Genomic DNA, 27,766 nt, shown 5'->3' with positions numbered 1-27,766 from the left:
GGCTCTGGCTCTGGCTCTGGCTCTGGTTCCTGGTCCGGCTCTGGCTCCGGAGGTGCTGGTCCCTCTGGTAGCGTTGTTCCCTCCGGCTCTGTCCCTGCTGTTCCTACCGCCAGCGTCCCCGAGGGCGCCAGCGCTGGTGCTTCCACCACCCCCTGCGACACCACCGGCCAGACTGTCGTTCCCGTTGCTACTATGACTGAGGGTGGCTCCGCCCCCAGTGTTCCTGCTCAGTCTGGCGGTGTTGTTCCCACTGGTGTTCCCTCTTCCCCCGCTCAGTCCGGTGCTCCTGGTGCTCCTTCTGGTGCCCCTGCCCCTAGCGGTGGTGTCGTTCCCTCGTCTCCTGCTCAGTCTGGTGCCCCCGGTGCTCCCTCCGGTGGTGCTAGCGTCCCTGCTGTTCCCACTGCCAGCGTCCCTGAAGGTGCCAGCGCCGGTGCTTCGACCACCCCCTGTGACACCCTCACTGGTCAGACTGTTGTCCCCGTTGCTACCATGACCGAGGGCGGCTCTGCCCCCAGTGCTCCTGCTCAATCTGGTGCTCCTGGTGCTCCCTCCGGTGGCGCCCCTGCTCCCAGCGGTGGTGTCGTTCCCTCCGGTGGTGCTAGCGTCCCTGCCGTTCCCACCGCCAGCGTCCCCGAGGGCGCCAGCGCTGGTGCTTCCACCACTCCCTGCGACACCCTTACCGGCCAGACTGTCGTTCCCGTTGCTACTATGACCGAGGGCGGCTCTGCCCCCAGTGCCCCTGCTGAGTCTGGTGCCCCTGGTGCCCCTAGCGGTGTCAGCCCCTCTGAGACCCCTGCCGCTCCTGCTCAGTCTGGCTCTGGCAACGCTCCCAGCGGTGGCTCTCCTGCCCCCAGCGGCGGTGTCGTTCCCTCTGGCGCTGCTAGCGTCCCTGCCGTTCCCACCGCCAGCGTCCCCGAGGGTGCCAGCGCTGGTGCTTCCACCACCCCCTGCGACACCATCACCGGCCAGACTGTCGTCCCTGTCGCTACCGAGACCGTGACTCCTGTCCCCGTTGCTACCTCAGCTACTGAGGGTGGTTCCTCTCCTCAGATCACCACCGCCCCCGTCGCTGGTTCCGGCTCTGGCTCTGGCTCCGGCTCCGAGACTCAGGTGGTTACTGTCACCGTCACCGCTACTGTTTCGGCTTGCGACTGGTAAGCCTCTAGCAGCAGCCTACAAGTTACGACGATAGCAACGGCATCAATGGTGAATAGTCCTCCTGTATATACCTAATTTTCTAATTCTAATTGTTGTGAAGATTGTCTTGAATATCTGCTCGAGCTTGTACAAGGCGAGGGGAGCAGGATGTCTATAGTGGCGAAGCAAGTACAAATCTTTACTTTCTGGCTTGATTGTTTGATACTATCCCACCTTTCCCTCCAATGGAGTCCATTCGCTTTGCCGATGCAATGATGTGTTATTTGAATACCTGTACAGTACTTATGATGGAGGATTGTGCGAAAGCCAACCTTGTCCTGAATGTTTAACTTCTTTTTTCTTGATTGCCTTATTCGATATTCTAAAACAACGTATCTCAATGACATGTAGATCTTACTTTCTTAGTATCAGTAACGACATCAATGGCCCCCCTCTGCCCCAATCTCCAAAAGCAGTAATCAAAGCAGACAATCCTCGTTCTTAGTAAGACAGTTCTCCTGGCCCCCGACGATCCCGTCCATCGTGATTAGAGCCAAAACCAACGAACGAACGAATGGCCCTCTAATTCGAATCCCTGCCTGTTTGTGTTTTTTCTGTTTGCCTTCTGCTTAGGTTCTAAGATTAAGCCAACTCGGCTGACAGCATATTCAGTCGATCACAATTAGAGAACACGACACAACACAGCCACACAGTTGTCACCAACTACATCATCAAGCGGCTGAGGACGGGATACGAGGTACGTCACGATAGCGGCACGCAGTGGGTAAGCTGACGAAGAGAGTTGATTATTGACTATGCGTCGTCTAGAAATCTGAATTGGTTAGAAGTAAGTACGTAGTTAGTTAGTATGGTGGAGGAGAAATGGGGGACGGGATGTTCTCTTTCTGACTTTTTTTTTTTGTTCGTGCTTTGTTTGCGAGTTATCCACTTACTGGGATTGTCTGTGCGAACGGGGGTAATTAATTTATCAGATATTGAAATCGTATGCTTGTTTTCTACCTTATTAAATTAAATAGTATCAATATTAGTACTCTTAAATATAACAAGGCTTGTGGGGGAGTGGGCGGACGTCATTCATCATCTGCAATAGGTAATAGGTATACGGTGGGAATGGTACTCACTAGACACTAAGTTGCTTATTGAGATGATCTTATAGTATATACTCAGTGGGTGTCTTGCGAGATCTACAGTACTCCTTTACCTGTGGATTCATTGCTTAGGGACATATAATAGTAATCAGTTATTATATATTGTTCGTTTCTCAATGGATCCTTGATTGTTAGGTTTAGTGTCTGTGCTGATGATGGTGGTGCTTAGTCGGTTATAGGGGGCTGTTAGTACAGTTTGTTTGCTCGTCTCGAGGGTAAGGGAAAAGAAGGGATACGATTACGAGAGTATGTTATCATATCTTTGAGTCCTTTCGGATGTACTATCTGGAGTGGTGTGTGAAGTATACAAGTCATAAATGTATGAGGTGGTAGTTAGCTGATGCCCGGTGTGGTCTATCGCCAACTGGTGAATCCACCCAATGCCATCGATACTCACAATTAGATAACTTCATAGGACTGACTCCGTATTCACAGTGTATGAGTCTGTTGTTATCATATTACTCTAGGGTATAGTGTGTTTCCTTCATCCCAATATCTAGCCATATAGGTCGCGAGACACCTGCAGTCTGCCTTCTACGAGATGTATGCGATAATTCTTACGACGTCCAATATTTAACTCCCCATATCTTAAGAGGAAAGACAAAAGAATGTACCAATGCTGAGGACATTTTCAATATCACTACTCCTTTCCTCCAACAAGATCCCATATTCAGGGATATCACACCCAACTTTACAAGTACATTACCTCACTACGAACTATACTCCCATCCCCCCTGACCATTTTCCACAGAAGATGAAAAGATGAAAAGGGGCATATTGGCTCACCAACTAACCACAACCACCACCACCCTTATTAAGATCTCCCTATTACTGAGCATCTACTATACCAACGGGCTCAACGGTCTAAATAAGCGACAAACAATAGTCTCAATAGTCGATCAACCGGAATTTAATAGTCAACCTAGCCTTGTGGAGAATCTCCCCGAAAACGGTCGCATGCCGGGTAAACTCTGTTTTAAGAGTGCGCTAACTAGTAGTAGTGGTTCATTTCCCCCGGACTAATATTTGGGAAGAATTAATTTACTATTCTATTTGCCAAGCAAACCTTTTCTGTTGGTTCCGTGGAACTGGGATTGTATGGTCTGAACTTTGCAGGAAAATAAATTGAACTAGGGCGCAGGGGGATGGTTGAACTATTGACGGAGATATTGCTGAGACAGGCATAGAATGCAAACGCTCTTTTTCATTTATTGTTTATAGTGACATTACCACGTGTGCATAGATCGCTAAGTATTGAGTTGCGGAGTTCTCTAATCCCTCGCTCTTCAGTGGGGCTTTGGTATGTAGGTTCATGTAGGTGAAGCTGTGTGTGTGTGCCCTGAACGGTAGGACATGTAGACTACCTTGAAGATGTAGAGCTACCTACCTTGTCGCTCGAGGCGGTCCGGCGCATCGCGATGATCTTCTCGCGGAGCAGCTTCTCGCGTAGTTCGGAGCTGGAGATGCGTACACGAGCTGGGTTATTGGAGGGAGCAGCACTCTGCGATTTAGTGGTTAGTTTTAAGGTCTATGGAGTCAGAGGAGCAGTGCAGGAATTGTGGACGTTGAACGAACTTAGGAAATAATAGAAATTGTGTGAAGAGGACCCTCAGAATCATTCACCCACCTCAGTGGCATCTTTCATCTCTTGGTCGCTCGAGCTCGGCTTCTCAGCCGGCGGGGGTGATCGTTTGGCGGCATCCTCGTCTTCATCAGCCATCCTCTTTCGTTTATCACTGGGGACGGATACGGAGGACGTGTTGCGCCGTCTCCGCGCAACTGGGGCATATCTCTCAAGGGACCGACGCCGCTTCCTATCTCTCATGCGGCTGTGGCTGCGACTGCGACTCCGACTGCGGGAGTCCTGGCTGGCGCTGCGGGTACGGCCTCGACTGCGGCTGCGGCTGACACTCTGGGAGGAGTACCGGCGTCGACGGGTGTCATTACGATCTCTGCTGCGACTCAAGCGGCGGTTGTCACGGGACTTGCGGGCCTTTGCAATATCAGCGGTGGATTCTTTTTTATCATCTCGTGAAGAGTAAGGCGATGATCCTCTGCGTCTGATGCCGCTACCATCCGACCCTTGCGACCTCGAACGGGACCTTGACACGGAAGAACCTCTTCTCCTGCGTCGATCTCTGTGGACAGGTGAACGCGATGCACTGCGGGAAGAAACGGATCTCCGTCTCCGTCGGTCTCTTCTGGGACTACGTGAGCGTGATGATTCACTGCGGGTTTTGGATCTTGCACGATCACCGTAATCAGGGCTGCGTCTTCTGGGCCTCCTGCGATCACCGCGGTCCGGGGAGACAGAGCCGCTCATCGACCGACGTCGTCGGTTCCGGTCGTTGCCAGGATGGCGCCGACGTGGTGGGGGTGAGCGCGAGGAAGACACGGAACGAGAACGAGAGCGGCTGGGCGAGCGGGATGGCCGACGGCCTCGACGAGAGCCTGAGGGCACGTAGGAGTCGAACTCTCGTCTGCCCGGCGGACCTCGAAAACGGTCACGGCTGCGTTGTCGCGGAGGCGACCGACGTCTATCAAAGTCTCGACCACCGCGGCCACCTCCTCTTCTTCCTCCCCTTGTGCGCTCAGACCGTTCTCTGCGACGAAGGTCTTCAAGTTCTCGTTCTCGTGCGCGCTCCTGTTCCTTCTGTTTGCGGGCTTCTTCCGCAGCTCTTTCCGCTTCGATCTAGATAGCGAGGGCGTCAACATGCGACCAGCAACGCAGATATCCGCTAAGTATCCCACCTTCTCTTGGATAAGTTCCAGTTTCTTCGCCTCCAGTAACTCCTTGGGCACGCCCTGGGGGTTTTCCTGGGCACTCAAGCATAGCGACCACAGCTCCTTGCAAAACTTGCCAGTATCTTTATCGAGGAATCCGGTGAGCTGAATTTGCAGGGACTTGACATCGGGCTGAGATAATACAAGGTGAAACCAGTTAGCTTGGATGGCTGAACCCCAGGTAAAACATAGCAAATCGGGATCAAAGGCAAAAAATAAAAGATCGTACATACAAAACGCGACCCTTCCAGAAGGTTGAAGCAAAGCTCGATAACGACGTCATCTTCATTTCCCAGGATCTCGGAGATCTTTCCAGCAATCCATCTGCAATTATCGAAGTGTTAGCTCCAAATCCGGGTGATAACAGCACCTCGCGATAAGAAATTTGGCTGGGGCTTTTGCAACGCACTTCTTCATCACCTCGATGTTGACCTTGGTCATGTCCACCTTCCGGCTGAATTCCGGAGGAAATTTGGTCTGCTTCAGCAGCTTGGCATCCACACTTGTCGCCATGGTTTCGAGTCCTAGTTCAAGAGAACCAACAGCTATTGAGGAATCAAGAATAGTGCAGCGACCGGCGCGTGAACAAGCTGCGGTGGTGAGCCAGCCACGAGACTGCGGGTTGGGTATTTGTCGATGCCCGAAGACCGGAGTAGCAGTCGGACCGAGGATAGCTTCAATCTTGCCTATTTGGGAAGTGTGATGTTACTACTACCAGCGAAACTTATGTCTTCTTGTTTACGGTCGTACCAATGCTAAACTAAGGACTATTGTACTATACATATAATACTTAAACGTCAACTCAAATGTTCTCTCAGACTTAGTGCTTCTATCCCTTAATGGTTTATACATCTTCAACAAGACAGTGTCCTCCCCCACTCAAAAGAAACTGAAAGTATGCTGGGAGTTTAAACCGTAACCAAGGCTCTCTTTAGGCTTCATAAACTACATGTGGTTCTGCTACCTATCGACCCAAAGCGTCCCCTTATACCTCCCTGAGAAGTGGATCCGGCACCCAGGTCTCAAAGTCCACCACTCCAGCTTTTCTCTCAAAGGCCCAGTCCCGTATAGCATTAAAGTCGCGGCAGGTATGTACGATCCTGCCATCTGCCTGCCAACGCGTTATACTCTCATTCCATTGCCAGTGGATAGTCGATACATCGGAGCTGCACATCAGGCTCTGGCGGATGGAATCAGAACAATGATCAAGGTGGATCCAAAACCTCTCCACTTCTTTAGCGTCACTCATGTTGAGGCCCATATCGTGACCCCAGGCCTTTTTATGGAGGTGATGCTGGTAGGAAATGGGTCAGTGGAACCGGATGCCTGTTACAGAGGACAAAGAAGAATCGGCGTACCAGACAATGAAGTTGATGAAAAACGTCAAGTCCAATCACATACATGCCTGGCTCAGAGGCAAGTGGTAGTGTACGGTTGATTAGCTGGGCCGCGTCGGATTGCGGGACTTTGATGATGCCATCTAGTTCAGAAGGGAACAAAGTCAACGTTGGCAAGAGTATTTCAAAAGGGAATTGTGGGTCAAAGAACAAGGTGTTATCATACAGTTATATAAGTCCTCCCACGCTTCATCATAGGCGTCACTAGGAGGGCCCATATATGGGGTCCTAGACACGAAGCCGCTATTGAAGGCCACCGTCTTATAATCAATGATCCGATTTGCGGGTGCTGCTCCATACAATCAGCGTATAAATACTAAAGACGTTCGTTTTTGTCATGAATGACCCCAAAGCCAGTAGCGGGATAACTGACAGTATAAAGGATCTGGAATGCAGATATCTTTGGAACCTCGAATTATATTGAACAGTCCGAGAAGATTAAACATAAGGCTGATTCCCAATATAATGAGATATAGATACCGCGAGAAGCGGATCGGGCCAGTGTTAGAATGAGTAGTGTCTGTCCGTTCTAACAAACCTCCTGCCTCATCGTCTTCAGGCAATTCCTGGTACTTTAGCTTGGTCATTGCAACAATATCGCTGACTGTTCTGACTCCTATTGCAGGGTAACGGTAGATTCTGAGGAGTCTGGTTTAAGTAAAGTCTCTTCGAGCGGCACTCCAAGAATACGTACTCTATCGACTTCTGGCCCTAGTGAGAAGTCATCTGATCATTCTTTACTCTCTCACAATCACACGATGGCTCGGTATTATCCATGGAATGCGGATATCTCGGGAGAGGCTGAAGCTAATGCGATTGCGATAACTCAATAGATAGCACATGTGATAATATCTGTGCAGGAAGCGTTTCAGCTCTTCGCACATACCTATACTCCATCTTCAAGTCTCGACTCAGCTCCGACCTTCACCCCCTCCCGAGTGCATAAATAGCGCTGGACGAGACCAATAGAATTCAGGGATTTGTAGTACAACCGGATGAGGGGATGATGGTGGCCTTCGTTGGAGAAAAAGCTGAAGCGAGATATGCATATACTAACTAGAATTAAGAGTGTATGTGTTGATCACATCTGTGGAGCGGTGGGTCATATGCTGATGGTCTTATGCATAGTGATTGTAAAAGATATCCAATTGCATGGCCTGCACTGGCTTATGAAAGATTAGAACTAGCTATGATCAAGCTGACGATCTACTAACCAACAATGGTACTAGTATCTCCCTGCCCCGGATATATCTTCCAGAAATGCAAGAGGGGTAGGAGGACTTGGGAAAAGCAAAAAAAGACCATCGTCACTATTGATCCTTGATTCTCACCCCAATCTCAGAGAAGTACCATACGTTCTCGCGCCTTCACTGCTAATTGACGACGAGTTGCTTCACTAGCACGCAATAATCCAGCTAGCCAACTAACTGCTCTTTAGCGGATTGCCGACTCAACTATTGCTTGTCCAGTCTTAGCCCAGCGCAGTGGTTACACTGCATCTTATACTTATTTGGAACGGATCAGCCGGTTGTGAATAGATGCCAGGCTTGATGCTACTCCGAGCCGGACACGGCTGCTAATGAACGCTGTGTCACTGTGATTTGGGTAGCATTCTCAGCAATGCAGTCAGATCATCTAGCTCAACAATCCATGATTAACCTGTGATCGATGGGAAGACGTGATTCTTTCACCAGAGAGCATATATGGCGACAGCGGAAGTTGAAAACCAGAGGATCTGAACTCGAGCTGAATCATGTATAAAACCCAGTTCGAGGCCCCAGTTCCAAGGCACCTTCCATCAGCACTTTCCATCAGTTCCTCTGACAGAACAAAGTCCCCCGATCCAACCCAGCCCCCTTGCCCCCCAACACACTATTGCCCTGGCCCCTAACACCCCCCTATCCTTCAAAATGAAGTTCACCCTGATCAATCTCATGCTGGTCGGCGCGACCCTGGCTCTGCCCGCTGTGAGTATCAAAACATAGAAATATCCCGGACGACTTCCTACAACTGCAAAAGGAGGAGATTGTGTCTATCACTTAGCTGACAGTTGATAGGATATCTCCAGTCAAAAGTCCAAGCGTGACAACCAGGGTGTCCAGGAGGCAACTGTTGATGATCACTACTCCTACGTATATGACCTCGGGACCTGGCTCAACACCAAGCGTGACAACCAGGACGCCCAGGAGGCAACTGTCAAAGAAGACTGGCCTTTTGGTCCGGGCCTTCGAAATGTACGTGGTCCTTGAAGCATGTTAACTAGCCTGCTGACAAATATGCGCGAAAGGGTGTTGCTTTCAGAGATCTGACTGGTACTGAACCAACTGTCAAGCGTGACAACTAGGCTACGTACTAGGCGATACTCAGATAAAACACACCAGAGTTTCTGGTTGCCTGGTGAACAGAAGGAGCGAGATTGACAGCTGGAACGGTTTATGAATAGTGTACGGGATAGAGAAGGGAGCTTGGGATTTCTCAGTATCTGATTTATCTACAAGTGAACATGCAGCGGGCTGGAGATAGGAAAGGCTTGAACTTCTACAGATCATTCATTTTGCAGCATAGTCTTGATTGATTACTCGGGCTTTAAGCCTGTATATATCAGCCTATATAGTTGACTCATAGACTATCAACTAGCTATGCATGATGCTATTCATGATGTATCAATTTAGCGTCTTAGAAATGGTCCATACTAAGATTCCTTCCAGCCTAGTCTTTGTAGTTACCAAGCTATAACTGAGTTTTAAGGAGGAAAGAGCCAATCCCTAAAAAGAGCCGCCCGCGAACTAATTCATATAAGAAGAAATTTGAGACTGTGCCACAAGTATGAGAAGGATCATTGCTCTAAATGAATAGAAGGCATATTCTCAGGAAGCTTACCTCCATTGTCGCAAGTGATAAAAGGTCCGGCACCATCAAATCAGCCTAATATCCAAGGAATTTATTTGTGAAGAAGGCCAGAATGATCTGAAACAGATTTGCTTGAACGTAATTGTGTACTATTGCGCTCCGTACTTGAGTTCTTAATGACAAGTGGAGATTCAGAAATAACGAAGGTTACAAAAGTAATATGTCTATGTGAATTGAGAAATAAATTCCAGCAGGCCATAAATGTAGTCTAACATGACATCAACGTGATTATGACATTGCGAATGATGGTAGTTCTCGCATCTGATGACCAGTAGTAATGGCTATTGGTACATCAGAAAGTTATTAGCAGTACACAAGCAGAGTAGACAAGATTATCAACATAGCTGTGGTAGTTCAATGCAAGCAAGTGGTCCATGTTCAGTGAGTATCTGCTGGCTGGAAAGCCAGTCCCTCCTTGCCAAGGGAGGCAGAGAAGGTGAGAATACCCAGTGTTGTGTAGAACTACACTGTAGCAAGACTGAAGATACTACTTGTAGCAGTTTATAGTTTAGAAGTCATAGCACCTTCGGAAACCCACTAATCATGCATATAAATTCCTTCATTAGTAGCATCATACAGCCCATCACCGATAACGCCAACCGAAACAAAACATCCGTATGCATAAAGAAGAATTCACAAATAACGAATAGCCTCAAATCCAGGTAGCACATATTCCTAACTAGCTAAGTTCCCTTAGCACTCGGGCCACTTCCTCCCTGGCACGCGAAAGCTCCTCATCAACGGTGCCTAGCGCATGACGGGCCTTGAACTCATAGTGCAAGTCGACGAGTTCCTTTGCGCGACGGAGGTCCTCATTTTCATAGCTGCGTGGAGCTAGTTCGGAGCCTGCTTGGGTTGTGCTTGTGCTTATAGCCCCGAGGCCTAATTGTTGTTTCTCTGCAGCATGGGGGATTCTCTCATTGACAGTAACGAGCGCGAGGGCGTCATGGTGGTCCTGTGGTTGATTGTTAGTTGAGTGGTTCTTTGATAAGATTTGTAAACCGATTTCATTAAAGGTGAGTGTATAGTTAATTGCTATCAAGTCCTATCATAGAAGTAGACTAAGGGGTTGTTTAAAGGTCAATGGCAAGGACACATACACAGACGCGTAGGGATGTCAGATCGGAGAGGATCTCGGCTACTTGCATGGCGATCTGGTTCAAAAACAATTGGAGAATTGAATAATATTCTGCAACTGATGCAGTAGGCAGAGTCCTTGACGTTTGATTCAAATGATTATGTACAGGCGCAATGCAAAGATTGTAGTTGACATGCAGTGATAGAACAGACACCCTTCAGGAACTGAGCGGGTGACGTAAGGCACAACGAGAATAACAAACCATTTCTCAATTCATCACAATCTCTACTCACAATCACAGACAACTTATTCTCTCAGGCAACCTAGACCATAGGATAATTAGCATAATCGCAATTTCATTAACTTCCCCACACAAACCTCTTATCAACCCTATCCGGCTTGACGCTCCGAATCTCGGACAATCCGAGCCTCTCCGCACGCAGCGCGCGGAGCACCTTTCCGTGCGTCGCATCGGCGGAGCTCCGACTGGCCGAATATATTATTATCCGCCAGGCCTCGTTGCCTCTACATTCCATTCCCTCCCCCTCAATTATTCCTCTTTCCCCTCCATCCTCAAGCATTGAACACTCCATCATGGCCGCCGCTATCAGGGCCAATTGCAGAAAAGTCATCTGCATCGGCAGAAACTATGCGTATGTCTACTAGCTGCCACACCTCCGCATGTTGAGATGACGAATTGGATCGGTTCGGGCTAACGCCGCAGTCTGTCAACCGCAGCGACCACATCACAGAGCTGAACAACACCAAGCCCAAGCAGCCCTTCTTCTTCTTGAAGCCCGCTTCCGCTATTCTCTGCCCCGGCGAGGGTCCCGTCCTGCGTCCTCAGGGAACCAACCTGCACTATGAGGTCGAATTGGCGCTGGTGATGGGCAAGACGGTTCGGGATCTGGACCCGAATGATGAGAAGGGTGCTTTGGATGCGATTCACAGTCAGTCATGATCCATATGCATATGTCCTCTGTGCCGATTCACAAGGATTGTCAATGGACTAACCATGTATAAAATAATTGCGAATATAGGCTACCTCCTCGGTATTGACATGACCGCTCGCAATGTCCAAGAAGAAGCAAAGAAGAAGGGCCTCCCGTGGACCATCGCCAAGGGCTTCGATACTTTCCTGCCTGTCTCTCAGGAGATCGCCAAATCACGTCTTCCCGATCCTCATAATGCTTTCCTTCGCTTGAGTGTGGGATCGCAAGTGCGCCAGGCCGACTCGACTGGTTTGATGCTTTACCGGATCCCCAGACTTCTGGCGGAGATCTCCCGTGTCATGACTCTGGAAAAGGGCGATCTTGTCCTGACTGGTACTCCCAAGGGTGTGGGTCAGGTCAAGTCCGGCGATGTCATGAAGGCGTCCATCGAGGTTGACGGCAAGGAGCTCGAAGAGGGCCGTATTGAGGTCGAGGTCAAGGACCGTGAGGGTAGATACCGGTACAGTGAGACCTAAACGGCTGTCATGAACAAGATAGGTGTATCAGATAGACACTGTATATACATACATACCCTGGTTATGATCCAATATAGAAAGTCTGAAATAAGCATGTAAGTCGGTCCCTCAGCGGCGAAACATCTCCATAAGAATGCGTTCATCCTCTTCATCAGCCGGTACAATGGGTATGGACCTTCTCGTTCTCTGCCTCTTGCGCTGGACCGGGGGTGCATTGGTCGATTCCAGTTCGACCTTTGGATTGGGCGTGTCGCTTGCTTTAGTCGACTCCTGTCTAGGTGATGCTCTGTCCTGAATGACCTTCAGCATGGTTGTGACGGCCCTTTGCTTCACATCACCAGACACGTCCACCCCAAGTTGCTCAATATCCTTCCCATTCCCAGCACACTGCTGCTCCTCATCCGCCAAAGAAGGCGTCCCCCATGTAGTATCAGAAAGCGTCTCCGACACCAACCCCTCACCCCTTCGATCAAAACCAACACCAACACCAACACCTACACCAGGAACCGACCCAACAGGCATGGAATCCGGAACCAGAACATCCGACCCAGCAGCAGAACAAGCAGCCACAGCAGCTCCTCTCACCCCCAACTTCCCCCGTTCCAACAACATCTCCCTCACCTCATCCAGCACCCTCGCGCGAATCCCCTCCTCCATACTGTGTTGTTCACGAGCACATCGATGACATTCCCTCTCCAGGACATCAAGTCTATTCCGTAGCCGACGATTCTCCGCCTCGAGATCGTCGACCCGCTCAATGCCAGTTCGTAGATTAGTGTCGCATCGAACTTCGAGGTCCTTCAGGGTATTCTCTAGTTTAGTAGTTTCTTCGCGTGCTCGCTGGTCTAGAGTTTCGAGGCTGCGGTTCAGACTTGCTATGGTGTCGTTGGCAGCAGCGAGGTCGGCTCTGATGGTGTCGATTTGGTTCACGAGTTGGATGTTTTCGCGCCGGAGCTCGTGGGCCCAGAGGAAGGTGGATGGGTGGGGGGTGTGGTTGGTCCAAGGTTGTCGGGTTGGGTTGTCCATTTGAGATGGAGGGTTCTTCTTCTAATAGTAGTTGGGATCTTGTAGAAGAGTGTGAACGTTAAGGTAGGATGTATCGTGGATGATGTTGGGTGAGGGGGGGTGGAAGACGAGGTGTACATTTAACTATGTTCGAGTTGTCACCTTACTACGAAATAGATGCTCAAAGACCATGCTTTCCACAAAACAGGAGTTGAAGATTTGACTATTCAAAACAAACTAATGGAATGGTATGTACCTCTTCTTGTCTATAGAATTGAACACAGGTATACAACCAGTCCGAGCCATAATCATATCTTCGTCCACCCAAAGTGCCTCGAGGAAAAAGAAAGCCTGGTTGAACTAATCACATTTTTGGCCCGACCTCTTTGGTCAAGTATGAACGCAGCATCCTTAACCAACCAGAGAGCGAGCTAGGTACAGAGCAAAGGAAAAAAGGGTGTGAAAAAGCGTTTCCGGAAGAGAACCATGAATTACAGCAATAAAATCGCACAAGCGTGTCGCATCTCCATAAGCAATAACAGACAAAGGAAACCATAAACAGCACAAGACAGAAACACGCAGCCTATACGGTTCCCGCTCGCCACTGCTAAAAGAGAAAATGCTGGAGACACAGAAAGCCACTTTTTGAAGGATTCTCCTTTACCAAGAGAAGCGCAACGATGTCAAAACGTCTTTCCCACCGCAGCTCACCCTTGGAGCGTTATTGGCAACTGCATTCGTAATCCGCATCGAGGGACGTTAGGTGATGGTATTAGGGTGTTTAGATGAGGTCTGGATCCCAAAGTCAGTATGAAAGATACATTGAATAAAATGTGGGTCAAGGCTAGCTTACCAGCAACGTTCATGGGCATCTCCTCGATCTGGGTGCTGTAGAACTGCTCAATCTCACGCATCATGCGGACATCGTCAGCGGTGACGAAGTTGATGGCAACACCCTTACGACCGAAACGACCACCACGACCGATACGGTGAATGTAGTTCTCACGGTTGGCGGGGAGGTCGTAGTTGATGACCAGGGAGACCTGCTGGACATCGATACCACGGGCCAGAAGGTCAGTGGCGATCAGGACACGGGAAGATCCGGAACGGAACTCCTTCATGATAACATCACGCTGGCCCTGCTCCATGTCACCGTGCATGGCAGAGACGGTGAAGTCACGGGCAGTGAGCTTGTCAGTGAGCCAGTCGACCTTGCGGCGGGTGTTACAGAAGATGACGGCCTGGGTGATGGTGACGGTCTCGTAGAGATCGGAGAGGGTGTCGAGCTTCCACTCCTCCTTCTCAACAGCAATGTAGAACTGCTTGATACCTTCGAGGGTAAGCTCCTGCTTCTTGACCAGGATACGGATGGGGTCACGCATGAACTTGGTGGTGACCTCAAGGACATCCTGGGGCATGGTGGCGGACAGCAGGGTGACCTGGGTGGACTGGGGGAGGAGCTGGAAGATGTCGTAGATTTGCTCGGTGAAACCACGCTAGTCATACTTGTTAGCAAAGGCACATCTTCTCGGGGGGCCCAGATCTGCTATGGACTTACAGAAAGCATCTCATCAGCCTCGTCGAGGATGAAAAGCTTCATCTGGTCGGTCTTGAGGACACGGCGCTCAATCATATCGTGGATACGACCGGGGGTACCGACAACGACCTGGGGACCGGCACGGAGGGCGTTCATGTCGTCACGGACGTTGGTACCACCAATGCAGGCGTGGCACTCAATGTTCATGAAGTCACCGATGGCGACAACGACCTTCTGGATCTGCTGAGCCAACTCACGGGTGGGAGCGACAATCAGAGCCTGGCAGGCCTTGAGGTTGTGGTCGATCTTCTGGAGAGCGGAGATGGAGAAAGTGGCAGTCTTTCCGGTACCAGACTGAGCCTGAGCAATGACATCGTGGCCTAGGATGCTCTCGTTAGCATCATAGATTGTGGCCGACCGCGCGGGGAAAACCTACCCTTGATGATGGGCATGATAGCACGCTGCTGGATAGCGGAGGGACGCTCGAAACCGTAGGCGTAGACACCTGGACGTCGTCAGAACATGTTGGCACAGACCCCACCGGGGCGAGGATAAAATTTGTATCACATACCGCGAAGCAGCTCGGGCTTCAGGTCCATGGAGTCGAAAGAGTCGGTAACCTCATCGTAGTTGGACTCGATCTGTCCTATTGAGGTGAAAAATCTGGTCAGCTCACTTCCTGCAAAGGACCTTTCGATGATGGAGCGTGGCGATTATCTCTTCCCTCTGCTGGCTTGGGAGCGAGCCCCAATCTCGAGCAAGGTAGATCGATATAAACCCCAAATTTGCATTGAAAAGAATAAAGCAAAGAACATATTGGCACATACCCTCGGGGATCTCCTCCAAACCCTTGTCGTTAGAAGCCATGATTGCGGTGTTGTTGAGAAAAGATCACAGGCGAGATGCTGTGATCGAATAAGACGGTGGGGTTTTGGGAGTTAAAAACTGGGAAAGGCTTGTTAGCGATAGGCGAGGATGGTGGGGGAGGCCGCAATGCGCAGAGAATCACTGGGAAGAGAGCAACGAACCTAGCAGCACAACTCTCGGGGATGAGAGATATCACAAAGACTTCAAAAGTCGTAGGGGGTGGGAAGAGAAAAGAAGTTCAAGTTGGATCACCGAAGATGGTGTGGGAAAATGGGGGGGGAGCAGAAGCGGCGGGACGAGCACTGCGAACTTTTTTTTTTTTCCTCTTCCCTTTTCTTTCCCTGCTGCCATTTTTCCCATTTGACGCGGTGAAATTTTTGATTTTTAGCGCCAATTTAGCCTAGCCGATACGCACCGCCTTCTCTATCAGGTAACCTACCCACGTACTTGGCTTGTGGGAATTTCGCCATGATTTCCTTATTTGCTGGCTGAACTACGGAAGCAAGTGTTTCGTAATACTTTCGATGCACAGAAGGGTGTATCTCTCACTGCGTAGAATGTATTATTGCCGAATGAGGACGTCCACAGGAGCGCTGATTATGGGTGAGTTGGGCATAACAGCCCCGGTATCTTCCCTGCCTGACAGCCCTGGCCGTTGGTTGTGTGGGCGGTTTCTTACTAGTCTGTACCACCACCGCCGCCCGGTCTGTGACCGGTCTAGTCGTTCCCCACCGAATTGGGAAAGTTCCTAGAATTCAATGCTCGTCCTTTACTTTTCCCTTCAATAATAATCATGAAAATGCCGGATATCAACTCCTTGGACAGTGCTCGTCCTCTCGGCGGTGCAGTGGCTGCTCACAGCTACTCTTCACTTCCGGATCCTAGTGTTGAGGATTTGTCTGGCCATGAAGAAATTCCTGGCCATCCTCTGGGCGTGAAGCCTAGTGGCAATGCTTTGCTCGCCGCAGAGAACCTGCGCCATGCAATTGGGACATTCAACATCCTACCGGATGAGTCGATATTGATGTTGCTCGAATACCTCGATGGGCCCAGTCTTTTGAATATCGGACAGACTTGCAAGGCATTTTATGCCTTCACAAGAGCCGAAGATCTCTGGAAAGCTCTTTTCACCGGGTGAGATATAGATCTATTGTTCTTACATTATTGCTATGTCTACACTCTGCTTAGGAGGGGATTTTCTTGTTGCACTGTGGGACTTGGCAATTTCCCATCTCATCGCGTTTAGAGAACAATAGCTATCTAGACGGCCCGGAGCATTGCACTAACGCTTTAGTCAGGTCTCCTCCCGCCTCGTTCTCATGGAAAGGAACATGGCGTTCGACTTACCTTAACATTCCCCCATCGGAAGAGTGCATCCTGGACTGCTCCAACTTATTCTCGGATGTCCTGCACCGACCCTTTCACTGCGCCCATATATCTTTAGATCCCTATATCAAGAATATCCCGGCCCGCAATCAAATTGCTCGTCTTCCCGATCTCTCTTTCGAGGAATTCAACGAAAAATGGAGCGATACGCCATTCATCTTGACTGAGCCTGTGAAACAATGGCCTGCCTACAAGAACTGGACCGTAAACATGCTACTGGATCACTACGGCGAGACTGTTTTCCGCGCAGAGGCAGTGGACTGGCCTTTCCATACTTATGTTGATTACATGCACAACAACTCCGATGAGAGTCCTCTTTATCTGTTTGACCGGGCCTTTGTATCGAAGATGGGCCTCAAGGTCGGTCAGCCGGATCAGGAGCCTGAAGCTACTTATTGGCCTCCTAGTTGCTTTGGAGAGGATTTCTTCTCCGTGCTGGGGAACGATCGCCCTGACAGGCAGTGGCTGATCATTGGTCCCGAGCGGTCTGGCAGTACATTTCACAAGGATCCGAACGCTACCAGCGCCTGGAATGCAGTTGTCCGTGGCTCGAAATACTGGATCATGTTCCCATCGTCTTCGAAGCTCCCACCACCCCCGGGCGTGTATGTATCAGACGACCAGAGTGAGGTGACTTCCCCTCTGAGCATTGCTGAGTGGCTGTTCGGCTTCCATGCGGAGGCTCGACGCACTCCAGGCTGCATTGAGGGGATCTGCCACGAGGGGGAGATTCTCCACGTTCCTTCGGGCTGGTGGCACTTGGTCGTCAACATCGAGCCCGCCATTGCCATTACTCAGAACTTTATACCCCGTGCCCATCTGAGCGCTGCTCTGGACTTCCTGTCTAACAAGGCCGACCAGGTCTCAGGTTTCAGGAAGGACGTGAACAACCCCTACGAACGGTTTGTGGCGCAGATGCAGAAATCGCACCCTGAATTATTGGAACAGGCGCAGGCAGAGTTGCAGAAGAAGAACGAGAAGAAAAAACGGAAATGGGATGAAATCGTGCACGGAAATCCAGAGAAAGACGGAGGTGAAGCTGCCGAAGGAGGCGGGTTTAGCTTTGGCTTCGGAGACGACAGCGATGTTGAAGTCCCTTGATTACGGCCTTCCGCTACTTGCAAGTGAACGCATAAATGCTCATTAGACGAGTATGCAACAGATGCTGTTTCCAAACGACAAGACGACCACAGCTATCCAACAAAGCCATTGCTAAGCATATGCTGAGTTCCCACCAAGAACTCCAGACAAGCCTTCGTGCTTGCGGTCCACTAATGACAAGCAACCGTTTTGCTGGCAGATGTATTGTCTCCAAACGCCAAATACCCCACAAAAGCACCAACGGCAACTGCGAGCATGACAAATCCGTTGTACGTCATGAAGAGCAGCCTGGACAGCTTAGAACTCGTCCAACTCGAGGAAAGAGCGAATAGGAAGGGTGCATAGAAGACTTACATGATGAAAAAGCTATAGAAGACCTGCACGGCATACAACGCCGCCATGGTGATCTTGCCTCTTTGCTCGACGGTCCTTCGGCTATCCCTGCCTACAACTAGGGGTGAGCCGGTGTTCGGGGCAGGCAGCGTCTGGCTAGAAGGGACATTGGCCGTGGCAGAATCGTCGTGGACCTCGCTGCCTTCACGGATGTCAGGTGCTTCATCTCAGCAAAGGTCGGGCCAAACCAATAACCAGCGCTCGAAGATGAGGAAGAAACCATGACTCCAATATCCCCGCCATGAATAATACAGAAAACATAATAGAAACCGAGAAGTACGTACCACCCACAGCAACCGTAGTATATGCACTCAGCCTCCTAGCATGGGCTGCTTCGAACCGCCGTGTAAGCTGTCGAATTCCCTCGTAGCCGGCTGTCAAAAGGACGATGACAATGAGTGAACCCAGAAGGGACCAGGTGTTTGTAATGCGCCATTGGGGAAAGACGATGCAGAGATTCTTCGTCGACCAGGTGAATAGCATCTAGCAAGCATCGTTAGCCGGACGAACTAGGAGGGTAGTGCGCCGTAGCAAGCTATGATGAGCTCCACTTCACAGTACTGCTTGCACTTGGACCAAGATAGAGTAGCAACAAAGACACTCACATTCATACTGCACTGGCCATCACCCATGTCCATATCACCATGGTCATGACCATGGTCCATGTCCATCATACCATGCATTGAGTGATCCATGTCGAAGTCGGGCAGTAGCAAGTCCAAGTAGAGGGGCGTTGATGAAGCTAGATATAATATATACAGTGAGCTCCGAAGTAACAAGTGTCACAAGCTGCTCGTCAGATAAGAGAAGCCAACAAACCAAATCGGTGAGACAGAGAGGGAAAGAGAGCAAGGAGTTCCGACCAGATGGGGAGATGCAGCTCCAGGGCGTACGTAAGTTGACGGAGCGATAATGTGACGCGGATGCAAACCAGCCAAACAGCAACGATAAGATCTAGCGGCGATCATCATCCAATCCATTCATTCATTGACTTCCACTTCTCTTCCGCTTCTAAGTAGATCGCGAGACCACCGACTACACTCACCCAATGCGCGCCAGCATCTAAACCAACGAACACTACTTCTTAACCCTTTCACAACCGACGCCTTCTCTCCACCGCAATCACATCGCCTACCACCAAAATGGCCGAACCCGCCGCCGCTGCAACACCGGCCGCATCAACTGGCCCAGCAACAGCAACATCCACCAGCACAGCAGGCCCAACTTCCACCACGACCACCAACTCCACAGCACCCAATCCCACGTCAAACAACAACAACACAAATTCTAACTCCAACAACACAACATCGACCAGCACCTCCAACCCCAACCCCAACCAATCCACCGACTCCTCCGCCTCATCCACCGCAAACCGCGGCCTCCCCTACTATGAGAAACTCCGCCGCGAACTCCGCGACACTCTCCAAAAGAAGCGTTTAATGGACAAGAGCATGGTATGATACCCCCTTCGCTAAGCCAATCTCAAAGAGAAACAATAAAATAACCAAATAACTATAGGCCCAACTCGAAGACCAAATCTACCGTTTCGAACAATCCTACCTCGAAGAAACCACCGCCGGAAACATCATCAAGGGGTTTGACAACTACATCAAGGGCTCGTCCAGCGGGGCCGGGATCGGAGGAGCCGGAGTTGCGCTCTCATCGAGTATGAGTGGTGGTGGAGGCGCAGCCAGACGAAAGGCGACGGTGTCGGACGCGGATCGTGTGTTTTCGAGGAGTTCGGCGAGTTTCATGCGGGTATGTCTACCATTATCCTCCCCTTTCTTCTTCTTTCTATTTCCTCTACCCCTGTGTGTGGTTATGTTTGTAAGCTGACAGATTGTGTGTGTCCGTGTTGTAGGATTCGCCTGCACCTTCATCGGCTCAAACGACGCCGTCGCATGCCGCGACTCCGAACTCGACGTATAATGGATCTACTGGCAAGCCTGGGAATGGGGATGCGTCGTCTGCGGCGAATAGTGTGAAGGGGGGACAGGCGTCGAAGAATAAGAAGAAGTCTGCGGCGAGTAGTAATAAGGATAAAGGAGATGATGATGGGACGGATGGGGATAGGCCGCCTACGAAGAGGTTGAAGATTACTTATGGGAGGGATTGATATATCAGTTGATGGATGAATGGGCTTATTGTTTTGATTTCGTGTGGATTCGTCGATTGGAGTTGGTGGGTGCTTTTCTGGGTTGGATAAGGAGCTGTGGCGCGCGGAAAACTACTGATTCTATCTGCTTGAAGTTGTATCGGCTCGATTTCCTTATTTGTCTGTGATATCCTCTGTACTACTAGACTGCATCGGCATTGATCTGTTAGACTATACATCTCAAAAGATATGTCACTTGGTGCTAGAATCTACAGACAATTTTCCCTTTTCAATGCATGGAGTTCGGCTACAGCTGTAGCCTGTACGTCGCGACCTCAAAGGCTCTCAGCTCGATAGCAATGCTCGTGGTCTGCGCGTCACACTTGGATAAGACGAGACTTGTCTCGTCATCTTCAAGGATATTGCACTTCCAGGCCTTCTTGACTGGGAGTTTGGTATTGATGGTGCCACGGCCCTTACCACCTAGGGACTCGTAAATCCGGAGGATGACGCTCTGCCCGGCACGCCGTGGTAGGTCGTCACGAGACACATCCTCATCGTCTTCGCCGCGCTTTACTGTGTCTAGGACGAGTGACGGAGAACCGTCTAGCAAGATCGACTTAAACGCGTCACTTGCTTCTTGACCGGACGCGGGCTCTAGGACAAGGGGATGGTTAAAGCTGTACCCTGCGCGGATCGTGCGATGGTCCAGGGGCCCTGCGTGTGGGAGAATCGCGTAACGAATATGATGACGGCCCATATCTGCATGGGCATCTGGTGCCTTAGGGGCACGAAGCAGGGAGAGGCGCATCATGTTACCGCAAGTTGCAAATCCATACTTTGAATCGTTGAGGATCGAAACACCGTATCCATGCTCAGACAGGTCTGCCCATTTATGGCAGCACACTTCGAACTTGGCCATGTCCCAGCTGAAGCTTGTTAGCAACCTGTATATGTAGAAACAGAGGTTGAATTACCTGGTGTTATAGTGAGTCGGGCGATTGATGATTCCGTACTGAGTCTCGTACGATGCCTGTGTGTTCGTGATGTCGACAGGGAACTCGACCTTGAGGAACTTCATAGTCTCCCGCCATTCAACTTCACTTTCCATTTCAACATAGGATGGCTGGTCCCCAACGGCAGCAGCCAGGCTGATAGTCGTTTTGACCCAGCTCTTGTCGCTGACGCGGGTCTCCGTAACCACGCTGACACGGTTTGGATCGTTCTCAGAGACAGTAGTCTTCCCGGATTGCAACTCCTTCCTGGATTCGAGGTGGAAGACCTCAACATCCCATGCTTGCCAGTAGAGTGGTTTATCATCAAAAATGACGAGCTGATTAGCCTTTCCACCCTTGGCAACAATTTCGCGCTTTTCCTCCAGATCATATAACGATGTGATAACTCCGTTGTGCACATCTACCCTCAATTTCTCATTCTGCAGACGGAAAACACCGGGTTCAATCTCGGAAACAGTCACAGCAGGCGCTGCGTTCGAAGCTGTAGGAAGCCGGCACTGAATAGGACCACTTTCACCACTGACAATGGCGTACTTGGGGCCACCCGCAGTTGTAAACTCAGCAGGGACCTTGACTACTTCTGAGCGAGGCCAGGGCAATGTGTTGATTGCAACGAGACCCTTAGTACCCCTGCCTCCAAATCCAAGAGCTTGGAGGGCTTCCTTCCGAACCTTGTTGCCAATTTCGAATACCTTCTTGTAAAGCTCTCTGGAGTCATCATAGCACATCTCAATGCTGCTACCGGGAAGGCAATCATGGAATTGACACAGCAGTACATCCTCCCACATTTCATCAATCTCCTCCTTGGGGTACTTATACTTGTCGGCAGACTGCTCGAGAGTAGCCAGAGTAGCAAGGTACTCGATTTCCCTAAGCAGGAACTCTGACTTGCGGTTGCCTCGCTTGTTGTTGGCTTGCGTGGTATATGTGCCCCGATGTAGTTCGAAATATAGTTCACCATACCACGTGGCAAAGCGGGTGCCTTGTTCTACCTTCTTCTCGAGTTTCGCGAAGAAATCATCGACCGAATCTCCCATCTTCACACGGGGGAGCAAGCCAACCTTGTCACTAAGACCGCGGCAGCGGCGCAGCTTTTCCAGATGTTCAAAGGTCGGCCCGCCACCACCGTCGCCCTTGCCGAATACCAAGAGCGACGTGTTATCGTTGTCCATTGACTTGTGTTGAGTCACGCTACGCTTCACGTCACCAAAGTGGGCGCTCGCAGTGTATGTCTCCGCTGGTGGCATGTGGCACATAACCTGGCTTCCATCGAGTGCAACCCATAGGAATGTGGTGTGTGGGAAGTTATTGATATTGTTCCAACTGAGCTTCTGGGTGAGGAAGCGACTCATGCCGGCCAGACGACAGATCTGAGGTATCTGCGTAGAGTAGCCAAAGGTATCCGGAAGCCAGAAGGTTGTACAGCGTTCACCGAAGTTTCTCTCGAAGAAGCGTTGGCCATAAAGAAATTGCCTCACCAGTGACTCTCCGCTGGGCATATTGGTGTCATGCTCAACCCAGCTGCCACCGATGGGCTGGAAGTGACCCTTCTTAACCCACTGTTTGACGCGTTCAAAGACCGATGGATAGTATTGTTTCAGCCACTTAAACTGTTGTGCCTGAGAGCAAGCGAAGCGATGCTCCGGGTATCGGTCCATCAGGTCACATTGGTTTGACCAAGACCGGGCAACCTTACGCTTAGTTTCTGCCCAGGGCCACAACCAGCAGGTATCAATATGGCAATGCCCGATAGCGTAAACGATGGGTTCCGTATCGGTCTCATACACTTGCGAAGAGTCTACTTTACTGCCCAAATACTTCTGGGCTATCTTGCGTGCCTCCTTGATCGATTCATTGCTTCCCTCCCCAGCAATGAAGGCGTCAATAATAGCGTTGCCGACCATATTGGCCTCATGAGACTCCCAGCCGTCACCGGGAAATTCCCTGGCCGCGTCTGGTACCAAGTCAGTGACCCTTGACAGGAAAGTTTATTAACTCGCAGCTGGCAGCGGTATAAGCCATCTAAAGTTACTAGTCCGGACTTACCTCCAATAATCCAGAAGTCGTAGAACAACGCCCGTGCCTCCAGGTTGACAGCCGTGATCTGGGCTTTGTGCAACGTATAGTACTTATTAGGGTTGGGTGGCTGGATGGAATCTCCCCCAGGCGCATTTCCAAACATGCCATTACAGGCCATTTCGATGTAGAAGGTATGCTCCTTTCCATCCCGCCAGGCATCGGGGATGATCCACTCGATACGCTCGTTGCCGCCAGTGAGACCTTGAAGGGGCCGACCATCTTCCGTCCAGACCAGGCCCTCATTGTTTGCATCCCAGTGGAACTCCAGACGTTCCTTTTTGCGCATATCCTCCGGGACTGTCAGACGGATGCGAAACCAATGGGTGGACCAGCTTGGTCCGAACGATGCTCCGATATGGGTGGGTTTAAACTCATTGGCGGTAGCCTCTTTGAAGGTCGGACGCTGCAGGTCAGGGACGGAGTATACTGAAAGCTTGACATGGTCCTCATCGGAGTTGACGGCCTCGTTCAGCTTGCTAGTGTGGCTTTAGCATAGTTCGGACGTGAAAGAGATGATCGGAAAGATGAAGAATTGCGTGCAATGGGTCGATAGCAAGGATGGACTTACGAGAGGAGGTTTTGACCCTCGTACTGTCCGGTGGCGGTGAATTGCTTGAGGCGATCGGTGTAGATGCTCTTGATGCGTTGACCGACAGGGCCCGCGGGAGTCTGGGGAAGGGCGCTGGGAGCTTGCCGGGGAACGTCTCCACCCATGGTAGCGGGTCTAGATCACAATGGAAGGATTAGGGTAAACAGGCGTGGATGCAACAAACGATAATCTTAGAGCATTTGATGAATTAGCTGAATTGGATACTAATGTGAGAAAGAAGCTGGTTAGACGAGGAAAGAGAGGGGAAGTGAGGAGTCGCCAGGAACGGCCAGGAACACGACAGGGCAGGTGACATGACGTTGGATGCAGGCATTCCTTTGCTGATCCGGGGTGGTTGTTATGTCAGCCAGTCCACATTCCTTTTGCGGCAGAGTGAAGAACAATAGAACAGATTGAGTGAACGATGCTTTTATAGTAACATCGACTCAAGATAACGTTGCTTTAGTGAGAGCGTTATCTGTTTTGCTATGTCCAGTTGTTTGATTGGGTTGAATGACGATCGTGTGGTATGCCATTCCAACCAAGCACAGATACCATCAAGTTCGAAAACTGTCAGCGACCACGCCGAGCTTACGAAGTCTGTACAACTATACGATATCCATTCCTTGCCTTTAATTACCGCAATACGAGCTAATAGGGTTGGTATCAAGTAGAGTCAGTATGACCCGGCCGTGACGAGTCGATCCATGCCTGCCTACTTCCAGCCATCAAAGCGCATGCTCTTTGAGACCGATCAATCCTACCGTGAGGAACTGGCGTGTTTGATGGGCAAAATCGATAGCCAGGCCGAGCCCATTTTCATGATATTTGAAGGCGTCGCCGCTGGCGATGTAGAGTTCTGACAGAACTATAGCACAGATGCATATTGCCTTCTGTATCAATGCTTTCTAGTCATTTCATAGATCGCTCTATCAAGCCATTGGGAATAAACCTGTTGTTTAGCGATAAGGCCGTGCAATGTCTGCTTGCTATAGGGGCATTATGACAGGGTTGTTGAGTAAGATTCAGGACAGCTGTTGCCTACTTTTCTCCAGTCTCCTAAACATCCACAATTGCGCTTAATTTCGAAATTTTCAGCAAATTTGACGATACAAATCTTCACAGCCCTAAGAAGAGTAGCAACATACCATGGGCCAAAATCCAGGAAAAGTAAATAAAGAGCACAAATGGTGAAGTGCTTCAAGCGACGTTACGACAATGCAAGTGCAGACTTAAAACTGTGGCAGTAACATTCGCCTATACCATTCATATAATGAAGCTAGTCTTTTTATCCTTGAGCAGGTCGGTTCTGGCGATGTTATTCCTCTTCAAGGTGGCCTGCTGGCGTCAGGGTCACTCTTCTTAGCCTTCAGTCGGCTCAAAGCCAATGGCGTATCAACTAGTGATGTAGCTGCGCCAAAAAAGTTCGCGCCTCTCGCCAAGAACGGTATCAGAGATTCGTTCCCCAAATTAGTGTCGTTGTAAATGATTAGCCCGATAACATGGTCGTAGAAACCATCAACTATCAGCCGTATCACATGATCGTATAGTACTTTGGGGCCCTCCAGGTTCCCATTTCTGGAAACAATTTAAGGTTAAACTGGACTCCACGCAGGAAAGCAACGGCTCTTGCACAGATAGCCGACTTACTCGCCAATAGTGAACTCTGCTATGTTGTATAAGCGCCTTTTACTGCGAACATCAATAACTGACTATCAAATATCTCGTCTTGCCGATGACAAACATCCTCTGAGTGACATCATGAACAAGCGGGGTTCTGAGGGATCTCCATTAGTCAGCCAGCTTGGGCAGCAGCCTAGTAGCGCTAAACCCGAAAAGGCCAAAGAATGCCCGTGACAATTTCGCAGGGCCAGCGAGCAGGGCAATAGCAACTCGGCCAATGTAATATCACTGCGGGGCATTGGAGGGGAGAAAATCTGCTAAAAATCACTGGGAGTCAAAGAGAACCTCCCAGAAATTAAGCCCACTGACATCGATTGCCTAAAGGAGGAAACAAATCCCACCACCGTCATCGGACTATCACCTAGCTATTTCCTCGGGGGTTGTAAGCGTGTCTCCTCGATTTGTAATCCCCCCATCATCAGATAACCCCGAAAATTCGCTGATAACCGTCAAACACAATCTCTGCCACTTTCCCCGCCACCCAATCACAACGCCGTCAGATGACAATTGAGTCAGCCAGACGAAACCCAAACGAGCATCCGATCACGGCCACTGTTCACTTTTGAACCTCAAGTTTCACTCCTTTACCTGTTTTTACCCCCAAGCATCTCCCCTTTCTTTTCTTCCACAGACGAATTCGAAGGTAGACCGACAGAATGGCTCCCTCGTTCGTGACCATCGACACAACGCCCGATTTCGACATGGCGCCTGCCCCCTCCTTCCAGCCCATGTCGACCGGCAGCCCCTCCAAGCGCACACTCCTCCTCGCACCCCCCTCCATCGCCACCCAAGAAGAGAAGCTCCGGGACCTCTTCACTGCCTTTGACCGCTCCACAACCGACCTGCAGATGCTTGACCGCATATCTGCCGGCTTCGTCTCCCTCCCCGCCAACACCTACGATCACATTCTCGTCTTGACCGATACCGATGGCACGCGGCGGTCGGAGGCCCTTCACTTGCTCACGCGGGACGTCTACACCGCGTTGGTACCCTGCATGAAGGCCGGAGCGAAGCTACAGACCCAGGATAACTTTTTCGGAGAGGCCGAGGAGCGCGAGGCGGTCTTGGCGGGGCTAATCAAGACCGATGCCGGGTTCGAGAAGATGGATCAGCCCAAGTCGTTCGCGATCCCTCTGCGACGCAATGGGAAGAAGAAGGATGCCGCGAAGACGGAGACAGTTGCACCTGCCCCTGCCCCTGCCCCGCCCGTGCAGCCTGTCACCGTGGGCATGATTAATAATGACGACGATTACGAGAACGACGATGATCTGATTGACGAGGATACACTGTTGTCGGATGAGGATTTGAAGAGGCCTATTCAACGTGAGTCATAATCATATTCTTCCGTTTCCTCAAAATTGGAACCATGCTAACAATGCATGCACGCACAGCCCCCGAGTGCCAGCCCAAGCCCGGCCGCCGGCGTCGCGCCTGCAAGGACTGCACGTGCGGACTCGCAGCACGACTCGAGGCAGAGGAGCAAGCGGAGCGGGAGAAGAAAGACAAGGCTTTGAACGTGATGAAGTTGGAGACGGAGGACCTGAACGAGCTAGACTTTACCGTGCAGGGTAAGACAGGCTCGTGTGGAAACTGCGCCCTGGGCGATGCCTTCCGGTGCGCAGGCTGCCCCTTCATCGGACTGCCGGCGTTCAAGCCCGGCCAGGAGGTGCAGATCCTGGAAAACGTTGCGCAGTTGTGAAAGTTCCTTTTCAAATTCTGGTCAGGTCGGGTCTTCTTTACTTTCGGTTCCTTGTGGGTTGGTTGGTCGGTTTTTGCTTGAACAGGCGATGGTTGGGCGCAGGATAAAATAGAATACCTTATCGTGAGCATTTTCTCATTTATAACTACCTAACTCTATGACTCTGTGGAGTATATAATTCCATTTTAGGAATATCAATGATCTACAATCTATTTTCTATTGCATGGTTACTATACTAGTAGTTACTTTGACAACGCACACAGCCCCTAACCCAGCCCACAGCTGTGCGCTGTACAGCAATCTACACTAGTATACATTCGAATACAATCCAACAAATACAGACACAGACAAACACAATACACAGACCAAAACA

At 50.4% G+C, this 27,766-nt stretch overlaps 15 protein-coding genes across 15 annotated transcripts in view; 7 read left to right on the top strand and 8 right to left on the bottom strand.

Annotated features, from left to right (window-relative positions):
* ASPBRDRAFT_379066 (putative cell wall protein) overlaps window positions 1-623 on the top strand; it is a 2,816-nt gene extending 2,193 nt beyond the window's left edge. The window contains exons 2-4 of the mRNA XM_067623827.1: window positions 32-301; window positions 373-430; window positions 585-623. Of these exons, the coding sequence (XP_067482954.1) occupies window positions 32-301; window positions 373-383 (281 nt within the window). The 3' untranslated portion in view covers window positions 384-430; window positions 585-623. The remainder of the gene's footprint in view (window positions 1-31; window positions 302-372; window positions 431-584) is intronic.
* Window positions 624-1,250: 627 nt separating this feature from the next.
* On the bottom strand, window positions 1,251-1,487 carry ASPBRDRAFT_86164 (uncharacterized protein; the record flags this gene model as incomplete). Its single annotated transcript, XM_067629507.1, has 1 exon — window positions 1,251-1,487. A coding segment is annotated over one exon (237 nt), but the record flags the coding sequence as incomplete, so codon positions are not given.
* A 2,179-nt stretch (window positions 1,488-3,666) lies between these two features.
* On the bottom strand, window positions 3,667-5,603 carry ASPBRDRAFT_117402 (PWI domain-containing protein; the record flags this gene model as incomplete). Its single annotated transcript, XM_067617089.1, has 7 exons — window positions 3,667-3,807; window positions 3,934-4,299; window positions 4,380-4,582; window positions 4,638-4,998; window positions 5,058-5,222; window positions 5,324-5,414; window positions 5,500-5,603. The coding sequence occupies 7 exons, from the start codon at window positions 5,601-5,603 to the stop codon at window positions 3,667-3,669; spliced, it is 1,431 nt and encodes a 476-aa protein (XP_067482952.1).
* Window positions 5,604-5,698: 95 nt separating this feature from the next.
* Window positions 5,699-7,224, bottom strand: ASPBRDRAFT_378605 (oxidase ustYa family protein). Its single transcript, XM_067623815.1, has 5 exons — window positions 7,182-7,224; window positions 6,861-7,126; window positions 6,654-6,776; window positions 6,449-6,570; window positions 5,699-6,384 (listed from the first exon to the last, which is right to left on the bottom strand). The coding sequence occupies exons 2-5, from the start codon at window positions 7,072-7,074 to the stop codon at window positions 6,076-6,078; spliced, it is 768 nt and encodes a 255-aa protein (XP_067482951.1). The 5' UTR covers window positions 7,075-7,126; window positions 7,182-7,224; the 3' UTR covers window positions 5,699-6,075.
* A 1,064-nt stretch (window positions 7,225-8,288) lies between these two features.
* On the top strand, window positions 8,289-8,831 carry ASPBRDRAFT_62031 (uncharacterized protein; the record flags this gene model as incomplete). Its single annotated transcript, XM_067628350.1, has 3 exons — window positions 8,289-8,454; window positions 8,545-8,721; window positions 8,751-8,831. The coding sequence occupies exons 1-3, from the start codon at window positions 8,398-8,400 to the stop codon at window positions 8,829-8,831; spliced, it is 315 nt and encodes a 104-aa protein (XP_067482950.1). The 5' UTR covers window positions 8,289-8,397.
* Window positions 8,832-9,990: 1,159 nt separating this feature from the next.
* Window positions 9,991-10,689, bottom strand: ASPBRDRAFT_378476 (uncharacterized protein). The gene is made up of 2 exons (XM_067623813.1): window positions 10,498-10,689; window positions 9,991-10,352 (listed from the first exon to the last, which is right to left on the bottom strand). The coding sequence occupies exons 1-2, from the start codon at window positions 10,543-10,545 to the stop codon at window positions 10,077-10,079; spliced, it is 324 nt and encodes a 107-aa protein (XP_067482949.1). The 5' UTR covers window positions 10,546-10,689; the 3' UTR covers window positions 9,991-10,076.
* Window positions 10,690-10,964: 275 nt separating this feature from the next.
* Window positions 10,965-12,139, top strand: ASPBRDRAFT_38007 (fumarylacetoacetate hydrolase family protein). Its single transcript, XM_067623854.1, has 3 exons — window positions 10,965-11,128; window positions 11,214-11,425; window positions 11,516-12,139. Exons 1-3 carry the CDS (start codon window positions 11,070-11,072, stop codon window positions 11,941-11,943), a joined length of 699 nt encoding a protein of 232 aa, XP_067482948.1. The 5' UTR covers window positions 10,965-11,069; the 3' UTR covers window positions 11,944-12,139.
* On the bottom strand, window positions 12,000-13,033 carry ASPBRDRAFT_38004 (uncharacterized protein). Its single transcript, XM_067623853.1, has one exon. The coding sequence runs from the start codon at window positions 12,967-12,969 to the stop codon at window positions 12,052-12,054; it is 918 nt and encodes a 305-aa protein (XP_067482947.1). The 5' UTR covers window positions 12,970-13,033; the 3' UTR covers window positions 12,000-12,051.
* Window positions 13,034-13,609: 576 nt separating this feature from the next.
* Window positions 13,610-15,665, bottom strand: tif1 (putative eukaryotic translation initiation factor 4). The gene is made up of 8 exons (XM_067623812.1): window positions 15,514-15,665; window positions 15,313-15,430; window positions 15,057-15,131; window positions 14,922-14,990; window positions 14,717-14,865; window positions 14,507-14,614; window positions 13,802-14,444; window positions 13,610-13,740 (listed from the first exon to the last, which is right to left on the bottom strand). Exons 2-8 carry the CDS (start codon window positions 15,350-15,352, stop codon window positions 13,730-13,732), a joined length of 1,095 nt encoding a protein of 364 aa, XP_067482946.1. The 5' UTR covers window positions 15,353-15,430; window positions 15,514-15,665; the 3' UTR covers window positions 13,610-13,729.
* Window positions 15,666-16,151: 486 nt separating this feature from the next.
* ASPBRDRAFT_26249 (putative F-box and JmjC domain protein) lies at window positions 16,152-17,839 on the top strand (the record flags this gene model as incomplete). The annotated part of the gene is made up of 2 exons (XM_067622251.1): window positions 16,152-16,486; window positions 16,651-17,839. The coding sequence occupies 2 exons, from the start codon at window positions 16,152-16,154 to the stop codon at window positions 17,837-17,839; spliced, it is 1,524 nt and encodes a 507-aa protein (XP_067482945.1).
* Window positions 17,840-18,009: 170 nt separating this feature from the next.
* ASPBRDRAFT_203439 (low-affinity Cu transporter) lies at window positions 18,010-19,118 on the bottom strand (the record flags this gene model as incomplete). The annotated part of the gene is made up of 4 exons (XM_067621665.1): window positions 18,838-19,118; window positions 18,517-18,715; window positions 18,194-18,374; window positions 18,010-18,127 (listed from the first exon to the last, which is right to left on the bottom strand). Exons 1-4 carry the CDS (start codon window positions 18,925-18,927, stop codon window positions 18,010-18,012), a joined length of 588 nt encoding a protein of 195 aa, XP_067482944.1. The 5' UTR covers window positions 18,928-19,118.
* A 117-nt stretch (window positions 19,119-19,235) lies between these two features.
* On the top strand, window positions 19,236-20,527 carry ASPBRDRAFT_62024 (chromatin modification-related protein EAF6/MEAF6). Its single transcript, XM_067628349.1, has 3 exons — window positions 19,236-19,686; window positions 19,751-19,990; window positions 20,094-20,527. The coding sequence occupies exons 1-3, from the start codon at window positions 19,375-19,377 to the stop codon at window positions 20,346-20,348; spliced, it is 807 nt and encodes a 268-aa protein (XP_067482943.1). The 5' UTR covers window positions 19,236-19,374; the 3' UTR covers window positions 20,349-20,527.
* A 107-nt stretch (window positions 20,528-20,634) lies between these two features.
* On the bottom strand, window positions 20,635-24,136 carry ams1 (alpha-mannosidase; the record flags this gene model as incomplete). Its single annotated transcript, XM_067616905.1, has 4 exons — window positions 20,635-21,256; window positions 21,305-23,297; window positions 23,390-23,898; window positions 23,991-24,136. 4 exons carry the CDS (start codon window positions 24,134-24,136, stop codon window positions 20,635-20,637), a joined length of 3,270 nt encoding a protein of 1,089 aa, XP_067482942.1.
* Window positions 24,137-24,409: 273 nt separating this feature from the next.
* ASPBRDRAFT_37998 (uncharacterized protein) lies at window positions 24,410-25,002 on the top strand. The gene is made up of 2 exons (XM_067623852.1): window positions 24,410-24,609; window positions 24,686-25,002. The coding sequence occupies exons 1-2, from the start codon at window positions 24,541-24,543 to the stop codon at window positions 24,872-24,874; spliced, it is 258 nt and encodes an 85-aa protein (XP_067482941.1). The 5' UTR covers window positions 24,410-24,540; the 3' UTR covers window positions 24,875-25,002.
* Window positions 25,003-25,915: 913 nt separating this feature from the next.
* On the top strand, window positions 25,916-27,723 carry ASPBRDRAFT_37997 (uncharacterized protein). The gene is made up of 2 exons (XM_067623851.1): window positions 25,916-27,017; window positions 27,086-27,723. Exons 1-2 carry the CDS (start codon window positions 26,351-26,353, stop codon window positions 27,391-27,393), a joined length of 975 nt encoding a protein of 324 aa, XP_067482940.1. The 5' UTR covers window positions 25,916-26,350; the 3' UTR covers window positions 27,394-27,723.
* The last annotated feature ends 43 nt before the right edge of the window (window positions 27,724-27,766 follow it).

Source organism: Aspergillus brasiliensis (genome assembly GCF_001889945.1).
Source record: "Aspergillus brasiliensis CBS 101740 unplaced genomic scaffold ASPBRscaffold_2, whole genome shotgun sequence".
NCBI classification, from domain to species: domain Eukaryota; kingdom Fungi; phylum Ascomycota; class Eurotiomycetes; order Eurotiales; family Aspergillaceae; genus Aspergillus; species Aspergillus brasiliensis.
This window is presented reverse-complemented; position numbering and strand designations above follow the sequence as displayed.

Coding starts and splice junctions, on each gene's coding strand:
- ASPBRDRAFT_378605 (XM_067623815.1), bottom strand. CDS start 7,074: ATGACCAAGCTAAAGTACCAGGAATTGCCTGAAGACGATGAGGCAGGA. Junction 6,777..6,860: donor CATTCCAGATCCTTTATACT/GTCAGTTATCCC, acceptor TGTATGGAGCAG/CACCCGCAAATCGGATCATT. Junction 6,571..6,653: donor GTGGGAGGACTTATATAACT/GTATGATAACAC, acceptor CTTCTGAACTAG/ATGGCATCATCAAAGTCCCG.
- ASPBRDRAFT_378476 (XM_067623813.1), bottom strand. CDS start 10,545: ATGCAAGTAGCCGAGATCCTCTCCGATCTGACATCCCTACGCGTCTGT. Junction 10,353..10,497: donor TGACATCCCTACGCGTCTGT/GTATGTGTCCTT, acceptor AATCAACCACAG/GACCACCATGACGCCCTCGC.
- ASPBRDRAFT_38007 (XM_067623854.1), top strand. CDS start 11,070: ATGGCCGCCGCTATCAGGGCCAATTGCAGAAAAGTCATCTGCATCGGC. Junction 11,129..11,213: donor TGCATCGGCAGAAACTATGC/GTATGTCTACTA, acceptor TGTCAACCGCAG/CGACCACATCACAGAGCTGA. Junction 11,426..11,515: donor TGCTTTGGATGCGATTCACA/GTCAGTCATGAT, acceptor TTGCGAATATAG/GCTACCTCCTCGGTATTGAC.
- ASPBRDRAFT_38004 (XM_067623853.1), bottom strand. CDS start 12,969: ATGGACAACCCAACCCGACAACCTTGGACCAACCACACCCCCCACCCA.
- tif1 (XM_067623812.1), bottom strand. CDS start 15,352: ATGGCTTCTAACGACAAGGGTTTGGAGGAGATCCCCGAGG. Junction 14,866..14,921: donor TATCATGCCCATCATCAAGG/GTAGGTTTTCCC, acceptor AGAGCATCCTAG/GCCACGATGTCATTGCTCAG. Junction 14,445..14,506: donor AGGCTGATGAGATGCTTTCT/GTAAGTCCATAG, acceptor AAGTATGACTAG/CGTGGTTTCACCGAGCAAAT.
- ASPBRDRAFT_62024 (XM_067628349.1), top strand. CDS start 19,375: ATGGCCGAACCCGCCGCCGCTGCAACACCGGCCGCATCAACTGGCCCA. Junction 19,687..19,750: donor GTTTAATGGACAAGAGCATG/GTATGATACCCC, acceptor AAATAACTATAG/GCCCAACTCGAAGACCAAAT. Junction 19,991..20,093: donor GTTCGGCGAGTTTCATGCGG/GTATGTCTACCA, acceptor TCCGTGTTGTAG/GATTCGCCTGCACCTTCATC.
- ASPBRDRAFT_37998 (XM_067623852.1), top strand. CDS start 24,541: ATGCCATTCCAACCAAGCACAGATACCATCAAGTTCGAAAACTGTCAG. Junction 24,610..24,685: donor GACCACGCCGAGCTTACGAA/GTCTGTACAACT, acceptor GGTATCAAGTAG/AGTCAGTATGACCCGGCCGT.
- ASPBRDRAFT_37997 (XM_067623851.1), top strand. CDS start 26,351: ATGGCTCCCTCGTTCGTGACCATCGACACAACGCCCGATTTCGACATG. Junction 27,018..27,085: donor TTTGAAGAGGCCTATTCAAC/GTGAGTCATAAT, acceptor ATGCACGCACAG/CCCCCGAGTGCCAGCCCAAG.